Below are 24,133 nucleotides of genomic sequence, written 5' to 3'. Positions count from 1 at the left end.
TAGTTACATTTGCTAACCACACCACTGTCTTTGCCAAATCAAAGATGGTGACAAATCAGCACAGAGGAGGAAGATTGAAAATCTGGCTGAATGGTGCCATAACAATAATCTCTTACTCAATGTCAGCAAGACAAAAGAGCTAATTGTTGACATCGGGAGGAGGAAACCAGAGGTCCATGAGCCAGTCCTCGTCGGAGGATCAGAGTTGGAGAGGGTCAGCAACATTAAATTCCTCAGTGTTATCATTTTGGAGGACCTCGCCTGGGCCCAGCACGTAAGGTGCAATTACAAAGAAAGTAAAATGGCGCCTCTAACTTCCTTAGGAGTTGGTGAAGATTTGTCATGACATCCAGAACTTTGACAAACTTCTATAGATATGTGGTGAGGAATATATTGACTGGCTGCATCACAGCCTGGTATGGAAATATCTATGCCCTTGAATAGAAAATGTTACAAGAAGTAGTTGTTATGGCTCAGTCCATCATGGGTAAGGCCTTCCACACCACTGAGCACATCTACATGCATTGTTGCAGGAAAGTAGCATCCATCATCAGGAACACTCACCACCCAAGCCGTGCTCTCTTTTCACTGATGCCGTTGGGAAGAAGGTACAGAAGCCTTCGGACTCACACCACCAGGTTAAAGAACATTTATTACCCTTCAACCATCAGGCTCTTGAACCAAAGGGGATAACTTCACTTGCTCCATCATTGAAATGTTTCCACAACCAAAAGACTCACTTTCATATTCTTGATATTTATTGCTTATTCATTGTTTTTTTTTGTATTCGCACAGTTTGTTGTCTTTTGAACACTGGTTGAATGCCCAAGTTGGTGCGGTCTTTTTTTATATTATTATTATTCAGTCATGGATTTATTGAGTATGCCCACAAGAAAATAAATCTCAGGGTTGTATATGGTGACACATATGTACTCTGATAATGGATTTACTCTGAATTTTGAACTTCTCCCTAACTATGTTCCTAGCTACTGCTGTTGGCCTGATATCCCTACAGTTTATCCCCACAATACACATGCTTCACCCTGATAGAAATACCTGCTTTGCCTTATTCATTGCTTCCCTCTCCTCTTTTCTATGAAAGTTAAAACTGGCTTGTTTTCTCTTTTTTTGCCCCCCCCCCACCATTCTGGAAGAGCCCTCCACTTAAACCAATAACCCTGCTTTTCTTTCCATCTTGCCTGCTGAATGTTTCCAGTACTTTGTTAAATGCAATATACAATGCAAACCCAGGACCATAATTTTTTGCACCAGAAAGTAATTAAGCTACTTATGTACCCATGATAGATTCTCCTCTCCTATGAGATTTTCAACCCTTTAACTCTTCCACCTTTCACCTTCCAGTTTCTCACGTCATCCTCCCTCCTCCGTCTCCCAACCTTCCCCTATCACCTGTCAGCTTGTACTCTTCCCTTCCCCACCTTCATATTCTGACTTCTTCTCCCTTACATTCAACGAAGGGCCTGAAACGTCGAATCTATTCAGTTCCATAGATGCTGCCTGATCTGTGGAGTGTCTCCAGCAGTTTTTTGTCTGCTGCTCTGGATTGCAACAGCTGCAGAATCTAATTAAGCTGCTGCTCTCATAGTTCAAAAGTTATTTCCGCTTTTCAACAATCCCAGTTATGGTGTGACATAAGTATGCTGGTCCAAGATGGCTGATGGCCTGGCCAATATTTATCCATGAATCAAAAATCACTTGGATTGTCAGGTCATTATCATCTTGAACTTCGTGAAAACTTGTGCCTTCTCCTACCTTACAACAAATATTCATTGATTGCGATGTGCAATGGTTGAAAATGGTCCCACCAGGTCCTTATCAATCGTCAGCAAGTAAACCGACATAAATACCATGCTTGATCTTTTTGCTACACCTCATGCGAGGGGTGATTGATAAGTTCGTGGCCTAAGGCAGAAGGAGTCAATTTTAGAAAACCTAGCACATTTATTTTTCCTACATTTACACACTTAGTCTAGCGGTTGTGGAGCATACAGATCCCTTCTTTGTAGAAGTCGGTGTCTTGGACCTCCAGAAAGTGGACCACAGCAGGGTTGACTGATAAGTTCGTGGCCTAAGGTAGAAGGAGATGAGGAGAAATGTCAAACTTTCTGCATCTTCACTCAGAGTTGAAATGCACGTGCATGTAATGAGAGCTGTATAACTCATCTCCTTCTACCTTAGGCCACAAACTTATCAATCATCCCTGCTGTGGACCACCTGGAGATCCAAGACGCTCTTGTTACATGCCAGCTAGCCACCAAACTGATGGAATGAACATTGATTTCTCCAATTTCCAGTAATTTTTTCCTATCCTCCTTCCCATTTCTTCATTTCCTCACTCTTACCTCTTCTCATCTGCTTATCACCTCCCTCTAGTGCCCCTCTTCCTTTCTTTTCTCCTATGGTCCACTCTCCCCTTCTATCAGATTCCTTCTTCTCCATTCCTTTCCATGCCTGATGAAGGGTCTCAGACCAAAATATTGACTATGTATTCATTTTCATAGATGCTTCCTGACCTGGTGAATTCTTCCAGCATTTTGTGTGTGTTATTCTGGATTTCTAGCATCTGCAGAATTTTTATCATTCAAAAAGCTTAACTGTCTTCTTAAAAGAGGCAGGTGATGCGAAATTTGTAGTCACGGAAGAGAAACATTTACAAATATTGAGAGAGAAGATGTTAATGAACCATAAATTTGAAAATTAAAATGTCTCATTTAATTATGCCTCTGGATGTTGAAAGGTGTGTGTGTGTGTGTGTGTGTGTGTGTGTGTGTGGCATTTTCTGGACATATCTAGATACAGACATGGCACTGGAGGATGGGAACTAGAAGACAGAAAAAAACAAATTGTACTTCACACCCACTGGCCTGTAGCCTCCTAAATCAATCCAGCTGTTTTTTTTAAATAGAAAGAGAGTTTTTGCCGCCAACACCCTATCAAGCAGCAAGTTTGAAAATTCCACTTTTTTCCCTCCAATGAACTCTTTTTCAACCATGTCGCTATTTTCTAGTATATCCTAAGCAAAATATGCCTTCCTCTTCACCCTGGTGAGCTCTCAGTTAAATTTCCTTGCATCTCTCTGTTTCAAAATTAAGGAAATAATCACAAACCAGCTATTTTTTTCCCTAATAACTAAATTGTAAGTTTTTGCTGCATGCTGTCTTAAGTTCAATTTTATTCTTCTCGAGTGGCGATGATCACTGAAGGCTGAATTAATGCTTCATACAATTAAGCTATGACTTCTTTAGTCTAAATCTAGTGCCTCAGACATTATATAAAAAGGGTCCCATTTGTATTTAATCATTTTACCCAGCTGTCCTGCTGCATCGAGGGATTTGTAGGCATGCACACCAAGGTCTGTTTGCTCCCCACCAATGCTCTGCACCTAATATAACGTAACATTGGTTTTTAAAAAAAGTAAGTAAGGAATAGACTTTAATAATGGCTCAGGGGGAAGTTGAAACTTTCCAGAGCAGATAACAAAGGGTCATTGGCACTTTTGATGTTTTCATGGATTTTGGTAAGGTGGTTGACAAAATCCCAGAGCATTGCAGTTGAGGAAGTGGGTTAAAATTACAACGGAGCATTGTGATTTAATGGCTGAGCAGCGAGGTCAAGGTGAAATTGTATCTAACTGTTTGTTGTGGTTACTACATTTCTGGAAGGGTGTGATTGGCACGAGAGAGTAGATAGTGGAACCTGCTCCAGTTATTTGGAAAAACTTTTGATTTATTTTGTTTACTTTGAGCTATTGGAAAAGGAAAAGAAATGTAATTGAGAGCTGTTCAAAGTAAAGAGAACAGAAGATACTATGTAGCAAACATGGTAAATTGGTAAGGTTAATTAGTAAGTGTGTTTATTAGTGTCATATGTATAGAGATCCAGTGGAAAACTTGTTTTGCATTTCATTCATCACAACATAGCATTGAGGTAGTACAAGGGAAAACAATAACAGAATGTAGAATAAAGTATTACACTTACAGGGCAGGCAGACAATAGGTGCAAGGTCATAATGAGGTAGATTGTGAATGAAGAGTCATAGTAAGGTGATAGCGTAGTGGTTAGTCTAATGCTTTCCAACACCATCTGTAAGATTGGTGTTTGATTCCCGCCACTGTCTCGGAGGAGTTTGTACGTTCTCATGAATGCACACGTTTCCTTGCACTTCCCAAAGGCCTACAGTTAGGGCTTGTGAGTTGTGGGCATGCTGTGTTAGTGCTGGAAACGTGGTGACCCTTGCAGGCTGCCCGACACAATCCTCGCTGATTTGATTTGATGCAAACGACCTGTTTCATTGTATGCTTCGATGTATATGTGACAAATAAAGCTATTCATTCCTCTACTTAAGGGGCTGTTCAATAGTCTTTTAATGGCAGGTTAGAAGCTGTGCTTGAGCCTGATTTATGTCATTTCAGGTTTTTGTATCTTCTGCCTAATGGAAGGGGGGAGGAGAAGAAAGAATGTCCGGGTTGCATAGTCTTTGGTTATGTTGGCTGCTTTACTGAGGCAATGAGAAGTATAGACAGAGTTAATGGAGGGAAAGCTGGTTGCTGCAACTCTGTAATTTTCTTACAGTCCCAGGCAGAACTGTACCACTGCCACAACACATTCTGATAGGATGCTTTCTATGGCACATCTCTAAAAATTGGTGAGGGTTAAAGGGGACATGTCAAATCTTTTCATCCTCAAGCAGTAAAGACACTGATGTGCTTCTTTGCCGATGGTGTCTGTATGGTTGGTCATCGTAGGTGATGTTTGCACCTAAGAACTTAAAGTTTTCAACCTTCTCTGTTGTGTATTTAATATTTCAACTGTTTGATTAAGCATTCTTGTTTGATTAACTAATTCATTACGGGCCGTATGTATAAATACATGAATTTTCTACAACATCACGCCGCATGCCTCGCTTAAAGTAAACACAAAGTTAGACCCCCATTCCCGGACTCCCATGTTTTTCTTTGAATTAGTTTGATGTTTTGAAGTTACAAATCATAATACTGGCGAGGAGGATGAGGTAGACCAGCAGTTTGAGCAGCTGGCCATGCACTGTATGGGATGCCAACACGTCCAGAAGATGCCAAGAGCAGTGTCTGTCCATCCCTGGGAATGGTTGGCATTGCCCTGGCAAAAGATTCATTTGGATTTTGCCAGACCATTCATGGCACAGATTTCTTGGTAGCAGTGTATGCAGCTACAAAGTGGCCAGAAGTGTTCCCAATAGCCTCCACTACATCCTGTCTCGCACACAATGTATTGGGAAGTCTCTTCACAAGGGCAGGTATTCCAGAGCACTCTGTCAGTGGCATTGAATCACAGTTTGTGGGGGCAAACATTTTCAGTCATTCCTGAGAATGTTCCATCTACACCAGACCACACAATTACAAATGGCTTGGCTGAAAGGTTTATCTAGAGTCTAAGGAACACACTGTGAGCAACGTCAACAGAACACACTACACTGACCCTGAACCAAAAGCTCCCCGATTTCCTCCTTCCAAGACTGGAAGAAGCTGCAGAAGATCGTGAACACAGCCCAGCACATCACAACAAACCAATCTTCCGTCCTTGGACTCACTTTACACTGCACGCTGTCGGAGCAGTGCTGCCAGGATAATCAAGGACACGACCCACCCAGCCAACACACTTTTTGTCCCTCTTCCCTCCAGGAGAAGGCTCAGGAGCTTGAAGACTCGTACAGCCAGATTTGGGAACAGCTTCTTTGCAACTGTGACAAGACTGCTGAACGGATCCGGACCCGGATCTGGGCCGTACCCTCCAAATATCCGGACCTGCCTCTTATTTTTTTTTGCGCTACCTTACTTTCCCTATTCTACTTTCTATTTATGATTTATAATTTTAGTTTTTAATATTTACTATCGATTTGAACTCCAGAGAGCGGGAAGTGCAGAATCAAATATCACTGTGATGATTGTACGTTCTAGTATCAATTGTTTGGCGACAATAAAGTATAAAGTATATAGTAATGCAACACATTCCACAGTCAACAACTTACCGGCCATGCTGTTCCTCGGTCATCCCTTGTGCTCGTGCTTGGATCTCCTCAAACCCAATCTCAGAAGCTGTATGTTGGATCTCCTCAAACCCTATCTCAGAAGCTGTATGTTGAACACGGCTGAGACAAATTGAGGGTTCCTCAAAGAAGGAGGTTCAATGTTTCGCTCCTGGTCAAGTAGTCCTGGTGAGGGACTGGAGAGGTGATCAAAAGTGGGTACTCAGAAAGATTAAGGACAGAACTGGACCACTCTCCTCCACAGTGGAGATTGTGTCTGATATCGTTTGGAGACGACACGCCGATCAGTTGGGGAGAGCAGAGTCAATTTTTAGAGACAAGAGTTGGCTACCACTATCAGAACCGCTCTCTGCAGACTCAGAATCGACTCCAACGATCATCTTGGAGGAGGCCCCGGAACCTGGGATTGTCTCACAGCCACAAGCAGAGTGATGCCCCCTTGTCAGGAAAAGTGTTATCCCACAAGAGAAAGAAACCCTCCACAGTGATTAAATCTTTCAGCTGGAATGGGAAAATTTACAATTTACTATACGCTGTGCATGTCTGTATATTGTATTTGTAGTATGCTGTGTATATCGTTGATGTATTCTCTATTGAGTTGAGTTTATAGCTAAACAAAGAGGAGTGTTGTATATTTAATATTTCAATAATCATTGAGTAATCTGATATTTGTATTGATTGACTAAGCATTCTTGTTCATTGAAATAATTCTTCACGGGTTATATGTATCAATACGTGAATTGCGTATATCATTACACTACCAAGTGATACGTGCAAACCTCGCTTAAAGTAAACTCTTTTGTGCCCACATTTTCAGACTCGCGTACTTTGAATTAGTTTGGTGTTTTGAGTTTGCAAATCAAAAGCCTCTCGATCACAGAACCATTGATGTTAACAGAGGCTTGGGCACAACCCCACTTCCTGAAGTCAATGATCGGCCCTTTGGTTTTGCTGTCTTTGAGGAAAAGTTTGTTGCTGTGATACCCTGCCTGCTATGAGGTGCTCTGTCTCTTAGTGGTAGGGGTTTGAGTGGGGATGGGGTGGGTGGAGGGGCACAATTCACACAAGTAAATGTGGACCCTTCAGACTTGCTGCCTGCCCGATACGGTGTTGGAGGCAGAACGTTTCAAAGGTCCCTGGATGAACACTGAATTTGGGAGGCCGCAGCCTGGTAACTGTGACGTAGAATTCATCTCTTTCTCTGTGTCTCTAAATACCCAAAGGGCAGAGACACCTTGTGTGAGGTTTTGACCCTACTTATTGGCCTAGTCCTATTATCTTGTGCTCTAAAAGCTAGGGACTTTTCCCCAGGGCAGAAATGGCTAATACAAGAGGACATAATTTTAGGGTGATTGGGGGGAAGTCCCTGGGGGATGTCAGAGTTAAGTTCTTCACACAGAGGTGTGAGTGCATGGAATGCCCTGCCAAAGGTGGTTGTAGAGGCAGATGTATTAGGGCCATTTAAAAAAAAACTCTTAGATGGGCACATGGATGATAGAGAAATGGAGGGCTATGTAGCAGGGAAAGGATAGATTGATCTTAGAGCAGGTTATAAAGTCAGCACAACATCATGGGCCTAAGGACCTGTAGTGTGCTGAAACATTCTACGATTTATGTTAAATCTGAAAACCAGTTCTCTATGGAGCACTCCCAAGTATCCAGATACAAAAAACACAAAATGCTGGAGGAACTCAGCAACTCAGGCAATATCTGTGGAGAGGAATAAACAGTCGACATTTCGGGCTGAGACTCTTCATCGAGGTTGGAAAGGCGGGGAGAAGAAGGCAGGGGGAGCAGAGGGAGTATGAGCCAGCAGGGTATAGGTGAAGCTGGATGAGGGGGTAAATGGGTGGGTGGAGGTGAAGTGAGAAGCTAGGAGGTGATAGGTGGAAAAGGTAAGAGACTGAAGAAGAAGAAGGAATCTGATAGGAGAGGAGAGTGGACCATGGGAGATTATCCTGGTACTGTATTTTCTATTAGCCAATCTCTATCCTTGCCCAAATATATTACCCCGCGTCCCCCCCCCACCCCAGACCAAAGTCGCTCATCACGCACAGTAATCTTTTATATGGTATCTTCTCAATCCAAATCCATTACAGGCTGATTCTCCTTTATCCACCCTTCTCTTCTAAAAGAACTCTAGCAAATTTGTCAAGCACTGCTTCACTTTCGGAGGACTATGTGAACGCTGCTTGATTTTCTCAAAGTTTTATCGCTGCCTCCTTACTAATGGATTTCAGCATACCCCCGATATCTGATACTACATCTCTACTGCCCATCAACCATCCTCTATCTCTGGCGGTGTTTGAGGCTTCCTTCATCAAGTCTGTAGCTTGATTTTCACTACTGTCTGACTTAATTGACTGACAGTGGTGAAAACCAAGCCACTGACACGAGGACGGTCAGGAGTAGCATCACGCTCACATGTATGTTTCTTCATTGCTGTTTTTGTAACACTTTTGCTTTACCAATCAGGGTTGTTAGACCTGATCTGAACCCCTTATTCTTAAACTGTGGCCTCTGGTTCTGGACTCCCCCAACATCGGGAACATGTTTTCTGCGTCTAGTGTGTCCAATCCCTTAATAATCTTATATGTTTCAATCAGATCCTCTCTCATCCTTCTAAATTCCAGTGTATACAAGCCCAGTCGCTCCAATCTTTTAACATATGACATCCCGCCATCCCTGGAATTAACCCAGTGAACCTACGCTACACTCCCTCAATAGCAAGAATGTTCTTCCTCAAATTTGGAGACAAAAACTGCACACGGTACTCCAGATGGGTTCTCACCAAGGCCTTGTACAACTGCAGAAGGACCTCTTTGCTCCTATACTCAACTCCCCTTGTTATGAAGGCCAGCATGCCATTAGCTTTCTTCACTGCCTGCTGTACCTGTATGCTTACTTTCAGTGACTGATGAACAAGGACACCCAGATCTCGTTGTACTTTCCCTTTTCCTAACTTGACACCATTCAGATAGTAATCTGCCTTCCTGTTCTTGCAAAGTTGTGATCAGTGTGGTCCTCCTGGAGGAGATGCTACATTAACTGGTTTATAATTTCCTGCTGTCTGTCTCTCTCCTTTCTGAATTGTGTCTTTGCATTGCTGATTTCTGGTCTTCTGGGTCTTTTCCTGAACCCAGGGGAGTTTTGTAAGATTACAACCAACAGAGTAATCTTTATGCAATGCACACAAAATGCTGGAGGAACTCAGCAGGCCAGGCTGCATCAATGGAAAAGAGTAAACAGTTGACTGTTCAGGCCGAGACCCTTCATCAGGACTGGAGATAAAAAAGATGAGAAGTCAGAGTAAGAAGGTGGGGGGCGGGGGGAGGAAGAAGTACAAGGTGGTAGGTGATCGGTGAAACCAGGAGAGGGGGAGAGGTGAAGTAAAGAGCTGGGAAGTCGATTGGAGAAAGGGATAAAGGGCTGGAGAAGGGTGAATCTGGTAAGAGGGGACAGAAGGCCATGGAAGAAAGGAGAAGGAGGAGCACCAGGGGGAGGTGATGGGCAGGTAAGGTGATAAGGTGAGAGAGGGATATGGTGAGGGGGAGCACAAAAAGTAAACCTTTAGCACTATTAGTTTGTCTAGTACCTATTTCCTTAATGAAGTGAATTATTTTAAGTTTCTCCTTCTCCACAGCCCAATGATGATGGCATTGGGATTCTGATGCTGAATGATACAAATCATCATTTAGAATGTCTACTGTTTATCCATTTCCCATTATTAATCCCTCAATCGTCCTCTTCGGTAATGTAGTATAAATGAGTACTCCTTTCCTTTTTCTGTCTCTTCCTGTCTTTTGCTATGCTTTTGCCAGTTTTCACACGCTACCTTTTTTAGTCATCCTTCCCTGCACTAAAAAAATCATAATTTTCTGGCCTCCTATTACATTGCGTATGTTTAATTTCCATGTAATGATATCCTTAACATCCTTACTTAGATGTTGCATCCTCCTTCCAAGTCTTTCTTTCTCATTGGAATATACTTCTACTGAGATTTACAAAAAAAAATCTCCATGCCAGTGCTGATTTGCCATTTAATACTATGTCTTAGAATTGATTCCAAATCATTTCGTGGGGTTCAGGGTCAATATGTTCCACAAAGAAAAAGAGCAAAGCTGCCAGATCTGGAGCCCTCAATAGCAAGCTGGGTCCCTACATTCGTATGATCACCAGGCCATGCCTTGTTCTCATTGCTACCATCAGGAAGGAGGTACAGAAGCCTGAAGGCACACACTACAGTACAATTCAGGAACACCTTCTTCTCTGCATCAGATTTCTAAAATGGACATTGAACCTATGAACATTACCTCACTATTTTTTATTCCCTAATTTTTGCACTACTTACTTATATATAATACACCGTGAGTCACAGTTTCCTTTTTCTCTTTATATTGCATTGTACTGCTGCCACAACGTTAGCAAATTTCAGGACATATGCAGGCAATATTAAACCTGATTCTGATCGCTCTCCCTCATTGCTGTCAGAGGATGGTTCTGGAACAAGGTTTAATCAATGCGGTTTGAGGATTGGACTGTAGTTCACATTGTGACTTTTTTTGGTTTCTTTTTCTGTTGCTATTTTTGGGGGACGTTGAGTCAGGGTGGCCTGCAGATAATGAACACTGAGCTGAACTGAATGTGGACTCTTTCATTTTTGTGTCTTTGCTCGTTCTTTTTTGTTGCTGTTTGCACAATGTGATTTTTTTGTGAGTGGCGGAGAGGGAGGGTTTGATGTTTTTCTTTGAATGGGTTCCACGGTTTTCTTTGTTTCATGGCTGTCTGTGTGGAAGATGAATCTCAGGGTTGTATACTGCATACATCTAGAATAAATATACCTTGAATATGGCAAAATAAAATAGTACACCTATAGCCTAATACAGTAGAAAGCCTAAAGGAATCAATACTGTATAGTATGAGGGAAAATGTAGGTAGGATTGTGAATAGAGGAAAGGATGCTTCAGAGATTTTAAAGGCATTTACACTCAGTGGCTACTTTATTAGATACAGTTATTCACCTGCTTATTATCCAATCAGCCAATCATGTGGCAGCAACATAAAAGCATGTCGACATGGTCAAGAGGTTCATTTGTTGTTCAGACCAAACATCAGTATGGGGGAAGAAATGAGATCTAAGTGACTTTGACTGTAGAAAGCCTGTTGGTGGCAGCTGGAGTGGTTTGAGTATCTCAGAAACTGCTGATCTCCTGGGATTTTCACGCACTTTTCCAGAGTTTACAGAGAATGGTGAACAAAGCAAAAATCATAATTGAGCAGTAGTTCTGAGGGCAAAAACACACTGTTAATTAGAAAGGTCTGAGAAAAATGGACAGACTGGTTCAAGCTGACAGGAAGGCAACAGTAGCTCAGTGGTATGCAGAAGATCATTTCTGAATGCACTGTATGTCGAACCTTGAAGTGGATGGGCTACAGCAGCAGAAGACCATGAACGTACGCTCAGTGGCCACTTTATTAGTTTCAGGAAGTATCTAATAAAATGAACACTGAGTGTAGACAAGCTGAGTGGCAGGAGGAGACTAAAACATGAAGTTATTGACTTTGATGTGAGAAAACAGAAAAATAGAGTGCATTTTAACTGGTTAGGTATTGGATTATGTTGATGTTCAAAGGGACACAAGTCACTGAAAGCTGATATGCGGGTGCTGCAAATGATTGGGAAAGCAATGTTAGTCTTTACTATAAAACAGAAAGATAACTTCAATTATATAAGGCTTTGGTGAGACTGCACATTGAATATTGTGGACAATTTTGGTCGCCTTGCTTAAAATAAAAATCATAATGTCCCAACCATTGAGCATATCTCCATGAAATGCTGTCATAGGAAAGCAGCGTCCATTATCAAAGGTTCTCACCACCCAGGTCATGGTCTGTTCTCACTGCTGCCATCAGGTAGAAGGAACAAGAGCTTCAGGTCTCGCATCACCAGGTACTACCCCTTAACCATCAGGCTCTTGAATAAAAGGAAATAACTACATTCAACTTCGTTGCCCCATCATTCAAATGTTCCCACAACCAATAATCTCACTTTCAAGGACTCTTTATCTCTTCATTTTACAAACGTGTAGATTATGGTAATGGCAACATATATGTTCTTGTATAATAGAATTTACTTTGGACTTTGGAAAGGAGTGTACCAAAGATCCAGTAGGCGGGTTTCATGGGTGATGGGTATGCCACATGAGATGTTGAGTAGACTAAGCAGATATTCTCCAATGTTTGGTTGAATAAAAGAAATTCTTGTTGAAACTTGGAAAAAAAATTACAAGATTCAACAGGCTGGAATGTAGAAGTGATATTTCCTTACTGAGACATGTATAGAGTTGATAGTCACAGAATGATGGATAGACCAATTAGAATAGAGAAACAGAGGAATTTCTAATTTATTCACATAGAATGGGGCGAATCATTGGAATTCTCTCTCCCAGAAGGCTATAGAAGTTCTTCCGTGTATTTAACCAAACAGAGACAGATAGGTTTCTGAATGTGAAGGAAATTGTGGGATGTGGGCCTAGAAACATGGATCTATGGACAAAGCTCACCTATGATCTTGATAAGCGTGCATTAGGTTCAACAACTGGATGGCCTACCTCTGTCCCAGTTTTTGTGTTATTAGGTTAAAATGAAGCAAAGCAGAGAAAGTAAGGCCTATTTGGAAGTTTGGTTAATAGCGAGTTTGGCAAAATGTTTGCAAACGTTTTGGCTCCAATTGAGAAGCCATCAACAGTGCGCAGTTGAGGCTGTTGTCTCCTCGGAAAGCCGGCTTATATACTCCTCCTGGGTCTGACTGGGTATTGATTTGTCATCGTGAGCTTGTTGACTGGTTAAAAACACTGTGAACAGTTTAGCAGTAGAAGGTTCAGATTGGCTAGCAATATTCTGCAACATTTCAAAGTGAGGGCTTCCAGGGGTATGAAAAGCAGTTTTGTGTGTATTCAATGAATTAGATTCTGAATGAATAGATAGCAGCTTTTTTTTTTACAACTAATAAAGATATGACTATGACATTCAAGGGGCTCTTAGATAGGCCCATGGACATGCAGGGAATGGAGGGATATAGATCCTGTGCAGGCAGAGGCGAGATGTAAATATGACATTACATACACCAGAGACATTGTGGGCTGAAGGGCCTGTTTCTGTGCTGTACTCTTCTCAAAGAGAGTTGTTTACTAAGGTTAATGAAGTATGGAAATATTAGATAGGCAGTGTAAAAGAGGAAGTTATGACTTTTTAGCATGTTTGGAAGTGAGAAAATTGCCAGTCTTAAATGAAGTGATATTCCAGCTTCTGAGAGGAGGAAGAGAGAAAACTGCAGGTGATTTAACATTATGTTTCAGTCCTTCCTGGTTATTGGTGCAGTGCTTGAGGATTCAAGGATAATGTGTTCCTTATTTAAAACTTGAGGGACAGTATGCACCTTCATTTCTAAAGACACCTTCGATGCATCGATTATTTAAGGACAGTCAACACGGATTTATTTATTTATTTAGAGATGGAGAATGATAACAGGCCCTTCTGGCCCAACAAGTCTCCACTGCCCAATTACAACCAATGACCCTTTCAGGATTCTTTTGAAGACCCTGACCTGGAGTTACTTTGGTTCTTTGCCGGAATGGGACCCGCTCTCAGGGTCTCACGACTGGCTGCTATTCAATTTACCAAGGACACGGCCTAGCAGACTGGCGCGCGTTCAGAGTTCCGGGGTTTCGTGGCTGTGCTGGTGGGCGGACTCTAGGTCACTGCCGCCGCAGGAAATCGGTGTGCCGTGGGAGACAGAAGATCGAAAGCAGCAAGCTGGCTGTGTGCCCAGAGACCTGAGTTCTTAGGGCTCAGTGCTCGGAAAAAGTGACGCAACAGCCTTTTAACAATAAATCAGCGAGTTGTTTGTTATGTCTCCCCTCTCACTGTAAAACGGGGGACACCTCTTTTTCCCTTAGGGAGAGAGAGCCTGTGGTATGTCAAATTACCAGAATGAGTAGTCTTTGGAGTACTGGAAGTCTGTGTCTTTACTGATGCTTTGCTGCACATTGAATGCCCAGAGGGGGGCACCGATGCTTTTTTTGTGGGGATAGGGGGGGTTATTGCTTTGCTGCTGCTTTCGCGTGGGAGGGGGGAGCTGGGTGGGGGCTTTGTGGTTCTAACATTTAACTGTCATTCACTCTTTGGGGCGCTCCTCTGTTTTCGTAGATGTTTGCGAAGAAAATGAATTTCAGGATGTATATTGTATACATTTCTCTGACATTAAACGTACCTTTGAAACCTTACTAACCCTTACGTCTTTGGAATATGGGAGGAAACTGGAGCATTATGACATATCAAGTAGTGAACACGGAGCTCAACTTTGCTCAACACCACCACTGAATTCTCAACAGGAGCCAAGTTAACAGGGGCTGATCTCACGGAAGAGTTCAGTAACACTCAAATTTGCTCTTGTGGGATTGGCTGAACGTTGAAGGGTGCTGTCAGCAATAATTATGAATTACTGTGGCCTAGTGACACTTTACGTGCAATCAATATATAAGCTAGTCTTATGTATTTATGTTTATAGTGATTTTGTGTTGTGCTCTTTATGCATATTATGTTTTTTATGCTGCATCAGATTTGGAGTAACAATCATTTCGTTCTCCTTTACACTCATGTACTGAAGAATGATAATGAACAATCTTGAATCTCGAATTAATTTCTCTGAGGGCATGGTTAATTTTGTCAATGGATTCAACCTACATTAAAATGGAGAAAAATCATCCACATGCAAGATTTTTGAAGAATTATGTTAACTTTTTAGAAGCTTGTTTTCAGTGCCTCATGAATTTTGAGTCAGATTTCCTATATTTAAGGTTTTTGTTTCCCTTCATTCCAAATATATGCATATAGGGGTAGTGGTAATGGTTCTGATGGCTCTGGGCCTCTGCTCACCTGAATTCAGAAGAATGAAGGGTGACCTCATTGAAACCTATCAAATGATGAAAGGCTTTGATTGAGTAGATGTGGAGAGGATGCTTCCTATGGTGGGAGAGTCTAAGACCAGAGGACACAGCCTCAGAATAGAGGGATGTGCTTTTAGAATGGAGATGAGGAGGAATTTCTTTAGCCAGAGAGTGGTGAATCTGTGGAATTCATTGCTGCAGGCAGCTGTGGAGGTAAAAATCATTGCGTATATTTAAGGCAGAGGTTGATAGATTCTTGATTAGTTAGGCCATGGAGAGATACAGGGACAAGACAGGAGATTGGGGCTGAGAGGGAAAATGGATCAGTCATGATGAAATGGTGGAACAGACTCAATGGGCCAAATTCCCCAATTCTGTTCCTATATCTTATGATCTTATGGTCTAAACTACTGCTATGTGTTTCATTTTCATGGCAAAGTACTACAAGATCTAGATTTCTTTTGGACCTGGCTGAGTGATGCTGAATGTATCCGGAAGAAGGGTTGTGATCTGAAATGCAATTTTATTCCTTTCCATAGATGCTGCCTGACCTATTGAGTTCCCACAGCATTATGTGTGTGAAAGTGATTTGTTGGCACCTTAATCCAATCTGCAATCATTCAGTCACTGCTAATTCAAGATGCAATGCCTTGTGATAAGTTTAACTAGCATAATTCTGCAGAACTTTTTATGTCGAGAATGTGAGTGTATGTAGGTGAAGCTAATTTTTGACTTCTTTTTCCATGTAATGGAAAGGATAGCGGTCTAGTAAATAGTCCAGAAAGTTACCACATTGTTGGTAGATGCTAGTGTTCAGTATTCAGGAAACTATGCTTAGACTTTTGATTTGGGTGTGACACAAGTATAACTTGAGTGCTTTCAGTTTCACTACAACATAATTTTTTGCAATTGCAACATATCCAAGTGTGTAATATTGTCTGACATTTGATAAATATCTTTCCTCCCCAACTTGAGAAGTTTTACTTCTCCAAATCCACATTATTATGCCAAATAGAAAACTGGTAAAACAACGTCTGAAATTTTGTCATATCTTTTTTTTGTGAAAAATGATACTTTGTGACATGCTTTTCAATCCTCTGATGTTCTTTCTGTTTCTAGACATGAGAAGCCAAAGCTACACCTCAGAGCAACCAGCAGTAAAAAGCCACAACTATTTGACTTTGCTTCATGATGAGCAGATGGCTCTGCCCGACACCTATATTCAGAATGGAGAGGCAGCTTGTGAAACAGGTATCTGCATTGTGAAGCAGATAAGAAGATAGTTTGTTATCAGAGAAACACATCTGCAGACAAATATGTTCATGTCCTGAGATGCTTTTCAAAGATTAAACAACATTGTTTTGCAAAGGATTATTTGAGTTCTACTGTTTTGGAAATGGTCTACTGTATATTGTTCCAGACCTACATTTGTTTCCCTGATATTTGAAATCAAATTACCAATTTGACTGCTGGGATCCCTCATAATTTATAGGAGCAGAATTAGGCCACTTGGCCCACTGAGTAGGCTGTCTCATTCCATCATGGCTGATTTATTATCCCTTTCAGTCCCATTTTCCCGCCTTCTTCCCATAATCTTTGACACCCGTACTAATCAAGAAACTATCAGCCTCTGCTTTAAATATACCAAATGACTTGGCCTTCACAGCCACCTGGGGCAATGAATTCTATAGATTCACCACCCTCTGGCTAAAGAAATTTCTTCTCATCTCTGACCTAAGGAGATGTCCTTCCATTCTGAGTCTGTGCTCTCTGGTCCTAGACTCCCCCACTATTGAAAATATCCTCTCCATGTCCACTTTATCTAGGCCTTTCGATATTTGATAGGTTACAATGGAATCCCCCTCATTCTTCTGAACTCCAGCAAGTATTGGCCCAGGCCCATCAAATGGTCCTCATATATTAACCCTTTTATTCCTGGAACCATTCTCGTGAAGTTTATATCCTTCAACTGCATCCCCTCGAATCTCCTCCACTGCAGGGAAAACAGACCCAGCTTTTTGACACACGTCCTCCCCGCCACACACAACAGCAGCACCAATTTTTAAAGCTGCTGAGGAGATAAGCACACGCTACAGATACTGGGACAACCAGAACACTTACAGGAAGCCAACTTGGGAGGATGTCGTGGATGCCCAAGATACCTTATCACAGGATAGCTTTGCAAACATGACAAAACTGGCAGATGCAGGAAATCCAAAGCAACACACACAAAATGCTGGAGGAACTCAGTAGGTCAGGCAGTGTCTACAGAAAAAAAGCTAGCTGTTTACTCTTTTCTATAGATGCTGCCTGGCCTGCTGAGTTCCTCCAGCATTGTGTGTGTGTGTGTTTTGCACAGGGTAGGTCTGGACCAGTTCTCTGAACCTAATGAGTCTAATGCAATCGATTTTGCAGTGGAGTGCTGCTAGGGTGCCTATGAGGTTTGCACAATACTGTATATTGTATCTTTCCAGTTACCAATTTTTCTACTGAGCTAATACAAAGCTAAGTACTTCTGTTATTCTAAGTATTTCTGTTCCCCGACCACCTTCCTATTTTAATCAACATACAGCACTGTGCAAAAGTCTTAGTGACCCTAGCCTAAGACTTTTACACTACGTTATATATCGATACAAAATGGATTGCCTTGGTGCCAGGTTAGTGAGGACACAAGCTGCTTGCCATTTCCCATGACAAACTAATTGATAGGTGTCCATGAATTCACTGTCCGTTTTCTCAAGCACCATTATGATGGCTGCCCGCTCCAGCAGCAGAAATCATTAAAGGAATTTGCTCACTTAATGTTGTGTCATGCCCTTGAGTAAAGCCACACTCCCTCAGTGCCGCACAGCAGGTGACTTTATGAGATGGGTGAAAACAAGAAACTCAGAGGGGACTTCTGGTGGCTGAAGGCAAGGAAGATGGGGCTGAAGGTTGTAATTCAAAAGGGAGCAAGAAACATAGAAAATAGGTGCAGGAGTAGGCCATTCGGCCCTTCGAGCCTGCACCGCCATTCAGTATGATCATGGCTGATCGTCCAACTCAGAACCCTGCACCAGCCTTCCCTCCATAACCCCTGATCCCTTTAGCCACAAGAGGAGATGACTGTGCAACAGGAGTGAGAATGCTGACAGTCAGCTGCAGAATAGCAAGAAGCAAGTTGGAGGCTCAAAACTGTCAAGAAAATACCGCACGCACTGGTATTCAGATCTTGATGAAGTATACTGCGTATGAATAGAAGGAAGCAAAAAAAATAACCAGTGGGATAGTGAAAACAAGGAGCAACCCCAAATTCACTTTTGGTCAAGGTGGGAGGTCAGACCCATGCAGTTTCACTTAACATTAGCAGGTCCTCTCACTCCAAGTCATGGCAACTGAGAAGATGATGTATTTAAGTGATAACCAAAGCACGAGTCTATTCTCTGAGGTGGATGCCCAAGATGGGTCAATATTAAAGATAGTGGTTGATGAAAGTAATGGTTGATTTCATGATTTCACGGGTAGCTTGGGTCAACATCTTTCTTCGTTTGATGGTGCTTGGCTCCATTTCATTCGGTGTTGCATGAAATCAGTCCTCGTGTTTATTTCTTTGACCTGTGGCAATGTATGTATAATTTTCCTTACTTCATGTGTAAGTGACAAGAAGATGCCTGTGGAACCAAAGGCGTGATAGCTTAAGGGAATTAGTTGGCTCATACTGAGGATCAGTGGGTTATCCTATCGCAAGTGGCTAACAAAGTTGGGTTTATATTCTTTTGCGTTTTAAAGAATCTGTGGTGATCTTACTGAAATGTATAAGATGCTGAGGGGGCCTGATAGAGCAGATACTGTGACATTGTGGGACAACATCAAATAGGGATCACGCACTGGTTACAAAATAAGGAAGCCAACATTAAAACAGAAGTTAAACGCAAACAACAGGAATTCTGCAGATGCTGGAAATTCAAGCAACATACATCAAAGTTGCTGGTGAACACAGCAGGCCAAGCAGCATCTATAGGAAGAGGCGCAGTCGACGTTTCAGGCCGAGACCCTTCGTCAGTACTAGTCTTGGCCTGAAACATCGATTGCGCCTCTTCCTATAGATGCTGCTTGGCCTGCTGCGTTCACCAGCAACTTTGATGAATGTTGATTAAAACAGAAGTGCCTAGGAATTAAGTTTTGCAGGAGGGGTGAATCTCTAGAATTCTGTGCCCTGGATAGATGTGGAGGTTAGATCATAAAATGTATTAAATAGCTGGGAGGTAAACCTTTGAGGAGTTGAGGCCTGGGCCAAAGCAACAATGAACATGTTGAATGGTGGGGCAGGTTGCCAACTCCGCCTCCTATCTTCTCGTGTGATCTTTTCTAAATACTAAGAATCAATCTCGGCACAAACATGCCTGAATGTTGTTTCTCTCATCCATTTGAGGTCTTGATGATAATCACTCTGAACTGCAAAGGATTTTGGAAGACTTGTTTGAGATGAACATGAATTGTGAACAGTATGAGGGTGGAATCGGTGAGTTGCATCATTTTACTGAGTCTCTCCTGGGATGAATGGATCATTGATACGAATGGAATAATTAAATATGCTTCTCTTTCTGCAAACTCACCACCATATCTGCCACTTCTTTATTATGCAGATGGCATTGTGAAGTATTTACAGGATCCACGGCCTTTAAACACTATAGCACTGGAACAATATTTTGGTAAGTTTATTTTTGCTTATGAACATAGTTGTCATCGTTGGCTCAAACAGTGCCAATAGTGAATATGGTGTTGTGCTCACTGTAGTTTCTACTGATCCGTCTCCCACAGGAAATGGGGTGAGAGGGAGTGTTGCTCTAGTGTAGACTCTCATGCTCCCCCTAGTCTTATGCCACAGATTGGTACCTGTCACCATGTAATATGGAAAGGGTGTGCAGGACTGGACTGAAAATATTTTAAAAAGCAAAATTAATATTTGAAATAGTCTTATAAGACTATAAGACATAGGTGCAGAATCAGGCCATTTGGCCCATCAAGTCTGCTCTACCATTCCTTTCTGGCTGATTTATTTTCCCTCTCAACCCCATTCTCCAGCCTTCTCCCTGTAAACTTTGACACCCTGACTAGTCAAGAACCTATCAGCCTCTGGTTTAAAAATACTCAATGACTTGGTCTCCGCAGCTGTCCGTAACAATGAGTTCCACAGATTCACCACCCTCTGTCTAAAGGAGTTCCTGCTCATCTCTGTTCCAAAGGAATATCCTTCTATTCTGAAGCTGTACCCTCTGGTCCTAGAGTCCCCCACTATGTGAAACATCCTCTCCACATTCACTCTGCCTAGGCATTTCAATATTCAATCAGTTTTGGTGAGAATTCCCCCTCAGTATTTAAAGACCCAGAGCCATCAAACGCTCCCTATACATTAACCCTTTTATTTTCCGGGACCATTCTTGTGAACCTCCTCTCGACCCCCTGCAACGGTAGCACATCCTTTCTTAGGTAAGGAGACCAAAACAGTTCGTAATACTCCAAGTACGGCCTGACCAGTGCTTTATATGGTGTCAGCCTAACATCCTTATTCAGTAAATTTTGGGGAAGTAAGTAATTAATTATAATCTATTGCTTTCTCATGTGTGTGATTTTTCATTCCATTCTTGTCAACATTTCATGAAGTATAATTGACCATGTCGGCTGAGTTATTCCAAATGACTGCGATCAGAACACTACCTCACTCTTTTTGCACTACATGTTTAATTAAATTTTGTACACAGATGTTTATTGTTGTAATTTATAGTATTTTATGAATCGCACTGCAGCCTCAAAGCAAAAAAAATTTCACAACGCGTTAGTAACATTAAACCTTGATTCTGATTCTGATTCAGAATGGACGCCCATTTGCATCTGCATGGCGCGCCCTTTGCCAAGCCGTGCTTCACATTGGTTTACAAAAGTATCTTTACAATTTTATGAAATTGTTGGCACACCAGGTAGACTTCCTGGTGGACAGCATTTCCTCCCAACTTCCCTCAACGTCGTGCTCGTGCAATGTATCCAAAGAATACCTCCGAAGAATGGTTGCCACCAAAACTCTTATTCTGTCTTCAAAGTTCAGAGTAAATTTATTATCAAAGTGCACGACTGTCACCACGTGCTACCCTGAGATCCATTTGCTTGCCGCAGAACAAAGAACTACAATAGAATCAACGAAAAGCTACACACTGACGACCAATGTGTAAAAGAAGACGATTAGTGCAAATACAAATAAATAAGTAATACTGGCAACATGAGTTGTAGGCTCCTTGAAATTGAGTCCACAGGTTGTGCAATTTGGTCAGAGCTGAGACAAGTAGGTGGAGGAACTCCTTAGAGAGTGAGCCCTGATGCTTTTCATTGTTGGCTTGCTTTCTCCATTTTGTAGGTGAAGGAATCGCGTTTAGAAACACTCCATTAAGCCACACCACTTGTAAATTCCTTAATTACAGTCTGTAATAACTTGAGGGTTACGTCACTGTCGGGTCCTTAGAGTGAGTTCCTCGATCTGTCGGAGTGCCCTCGCTGTTGCTGCCCTGCCGCACCTGCAGTCACGTCACTGTTACCTGATAGAGGCACTTCCACCTTCAGGTGCAGACGACCTGTTAACTTTTATGCCTAACTTTACTTGTTTAATGATTCACAAACTCCAGCTTAAAATTCGACTGGTTCTGGGGTTTGACACCAGGTTTATGCGGAAAGCAGGGAAGAGGGATTATTAAACTGAGAGATTCAGTTTTTCCTCATTGAAGGAAATAGACAGTCACCCTTGCTGCTTTAGTTAAATTCAACTGGGTCACACTTCTTTAGAACATTTAAATTTCAATCCGGTATTGATTTTAAGCCCTGATCTGTGAATTGCAGTAGGAGAGAAGTGTTGATGTGAGGTAGTGTGAAATTTCTGGTGAGGTCATGTAGGTTTATGTTGGATATCCAGTACATAAACCTTATAACTCCACTCTACTTTCGATGCTCCACTTGAACTGCCTCCTCTTTTCTTATCTATACTCTGTGGCCACTTTATTTGGTGCAACAGTACATCAAATATCTAATCAGCCAATCATGTGGCAGCAACTCAATGCATAAAAGCATGTAGACGTGGTCAAGAGGTTCAGTTGTTTTTCAGACCAAATGTCAGAATGGGGGAAAATGTGACTGTAGTGACTTTGACCGTGAAATGATTGTTGGTGCCAGATGGGGTGGTTTGAGTATCTCAGAAACAGCTGAGTATTCCAAGCACAACAGTCTCTGGAGTTTACGGTTACGTAAAGCAAAAGACATTGAGCGAGCAGCAGGTCTGTGGGCAAAACCACCTTGTTAATGAGAGAGGTCAGTGCAGAATGGCCAGACTGATTCGAGCTGAGAGGAAGGTGACAGTAACTCAAGTTATCATGCGTTACGACAGTGTTGTGCAGAAGAAAATCTCTGAACACCCAACATGCTGAACATTGAAGCGGGGGGGCGGGGAGGCTACAGCAGCAGAAGACTGCAAGCATACACTCAATGGCCACTTTATTAGGTACAGCAGGTTCCTACTAAAGTGGCCACTGAGTGTAAATGTACCAGTGTGGCCCTCTGTTCCCATGTCCTCTCAAATGTTTGCCACCCTCAACTGTAGCATTGACCTTAACCACTCCCTGTGGCAGTGAGATTTGCACTTTTGGTGGCTCTTGTAACAATGGTCTCTGTTTACCCCCACAACTGACTGGATACGGGAGCAGATGCTGGTGTTACTGTCTCATTGCTTTGGGCACCTTTGTTTGGTCCTAGCCTCAGGTGCTATCTGTGTGAGGTTGCACAATCTATCCTTTGCCGTGTGCATTTAGGTCGGCGGCAAAAGAGGGATTGGTGGGCATATGAGAAGGAATAAATTGCAGGAGAAACAGCAAGGCGTATTGAACTGTTGGTTGCTGCCATTGATCTGGTGGGTTGAATAGCCTCTCTGTTCTGTAGTAAATACTGTACGTGGAAAAATTCTCTGCACATTCCTTCCATCAAAACCCTTCATTACTCCAAATCATCGATTAGGTCACAACTCAGCTTTATTTTTAAAGTTCAGAAGTAAAATTATTATCAGAATACATACATGTCACCTCATATTCTCTTTCCTGCTGGCATACTTAGCAAATCTATAGAACAGTAACTGCAAACAGGATCATTGGACAACAAACTGTGTAAATACAAATATAAATAAATAGCAACAAATAACAAGATAAAGGAGACCTTAACTGAGTGTAGTTATCCCCTTTTGTTCAAGAGCCTGATGGTTGAGTGGTAGTAACTGTTCTTGAACCTGGTGGTGTGAGTCCTGAGGCACCTGTACCTTCTACCTGATGGCAGCAGTGAGAAAAGAGCAGGGCCTCAGTGGTGAGGATCTTTGATAATGGATCTTCACCAGCCAGGCCATGCTCTTTGATAATATAATGAAGATCGATCATTGCAATTCTTCTGGCCTTTGCTGTCATGTCATGGCCTGACAATGACGTCATTTATGTTGTCGGCTTTGATATCAGTGATCCCTTCTCTCTCCTGTTACTGTATCCTTTGCCTGAGTTTATTGTGGAGGAAGAGGATTTCACTGTTACACGACAGGAAATACAGTGTCTTGAAGAGATGCAGGTGATTTTTACATATTGCCTGCTCTTTCTGATTTCCTAACACCCATTTATGACAGAGATATTTCACCTCCATGAAAGAAGCATGAAAATCATTCAGGTCACCAAGAGGCATCACACAAAATGCTGGCATAACTCAGCAGGTCAGGCAGCAACTATGGAAAGAACTGAAGTGTCAACATTTCGAGTCAAGATCAGTCCTGATGAAGGGTCTCGGCCCAAAATGTCGACTCTTCATTCCTTTCTGCAGATGCTGCTTGACCTGTTGAGTTACTCTGGACTTCCAGCATCTGCAGAATTTCTTATTTACCTTAGAGTAGTGGTTCCCAACGTTTTTTATGCCCTGGTCCATTACTATTAAACAAGGGGCCCGTGGACCAGGTTGGGAACCTCTGACCTAGAGGCATCATCAGATATCTGTAATGGGCATACCTGCTTAATTTGAGTGTTAACAACAGCAGTGGAGAACCAAATCAAATATAAATGGGTATGGTTTAGTGTAAAGTTTTCACCAGGATGTTTCA

The 24,133-nt window shown here is 42.1% G+C and overlaps 1 protein-coding gene across 3 annotated transcripts in view; it reads left to right on the top strand.

The window, feature by feature from the left end:
- ciita (class II, major histocompatibility complex, transactivator) overlaps positions 1-24,133 on the top strand; it is a 112,278-nt gene that overhangs the window by 37,931 nt on the left and 50,214 nt on the right. For 2 of the 3 annotated variants that reach the window (XM_063059200.1, XM_063059201.1), the window contains 3 exons: positions 16,114-16,245; positions 19,406-19,495; positions 19,620-19,685. In XM_063059200.1, the coding sequence (XP_062915270.1) occupies positions 16,114-16,245; positions 19,406-19,495; positions 19,620-19,685 (288 nt within the window). Of the gene's footprint in view, positions 1-13,840; positions 14,021-16,113; positions 16,246-19,405; positions 19,496-19,619; positions 19,686-24,133 lie in introns of those variants that run through there. The other variant, XM_063059202.1, reaches the window with a different exon arrangement.

Source organism: Mobula hypostoma, chromosome 9 (assembly GCF_963921235.1).
Source record: "Mobula hypostoma chromosome 9, sMobHyp1.1, whole genome shotgun sequence".
Taxonomy (NCBI): domain Eukaryota; kingdom Metazoa; phylum Chordata; class Chondrichthyes; order Myliobatiformes; family Myliobatidae; genus Mobula; species Mobula hypostoma.
Note: the sequence above shows the minus strand (reverse complement) of the source record. Positions and strands in the feature narration are given on the sequence as shown.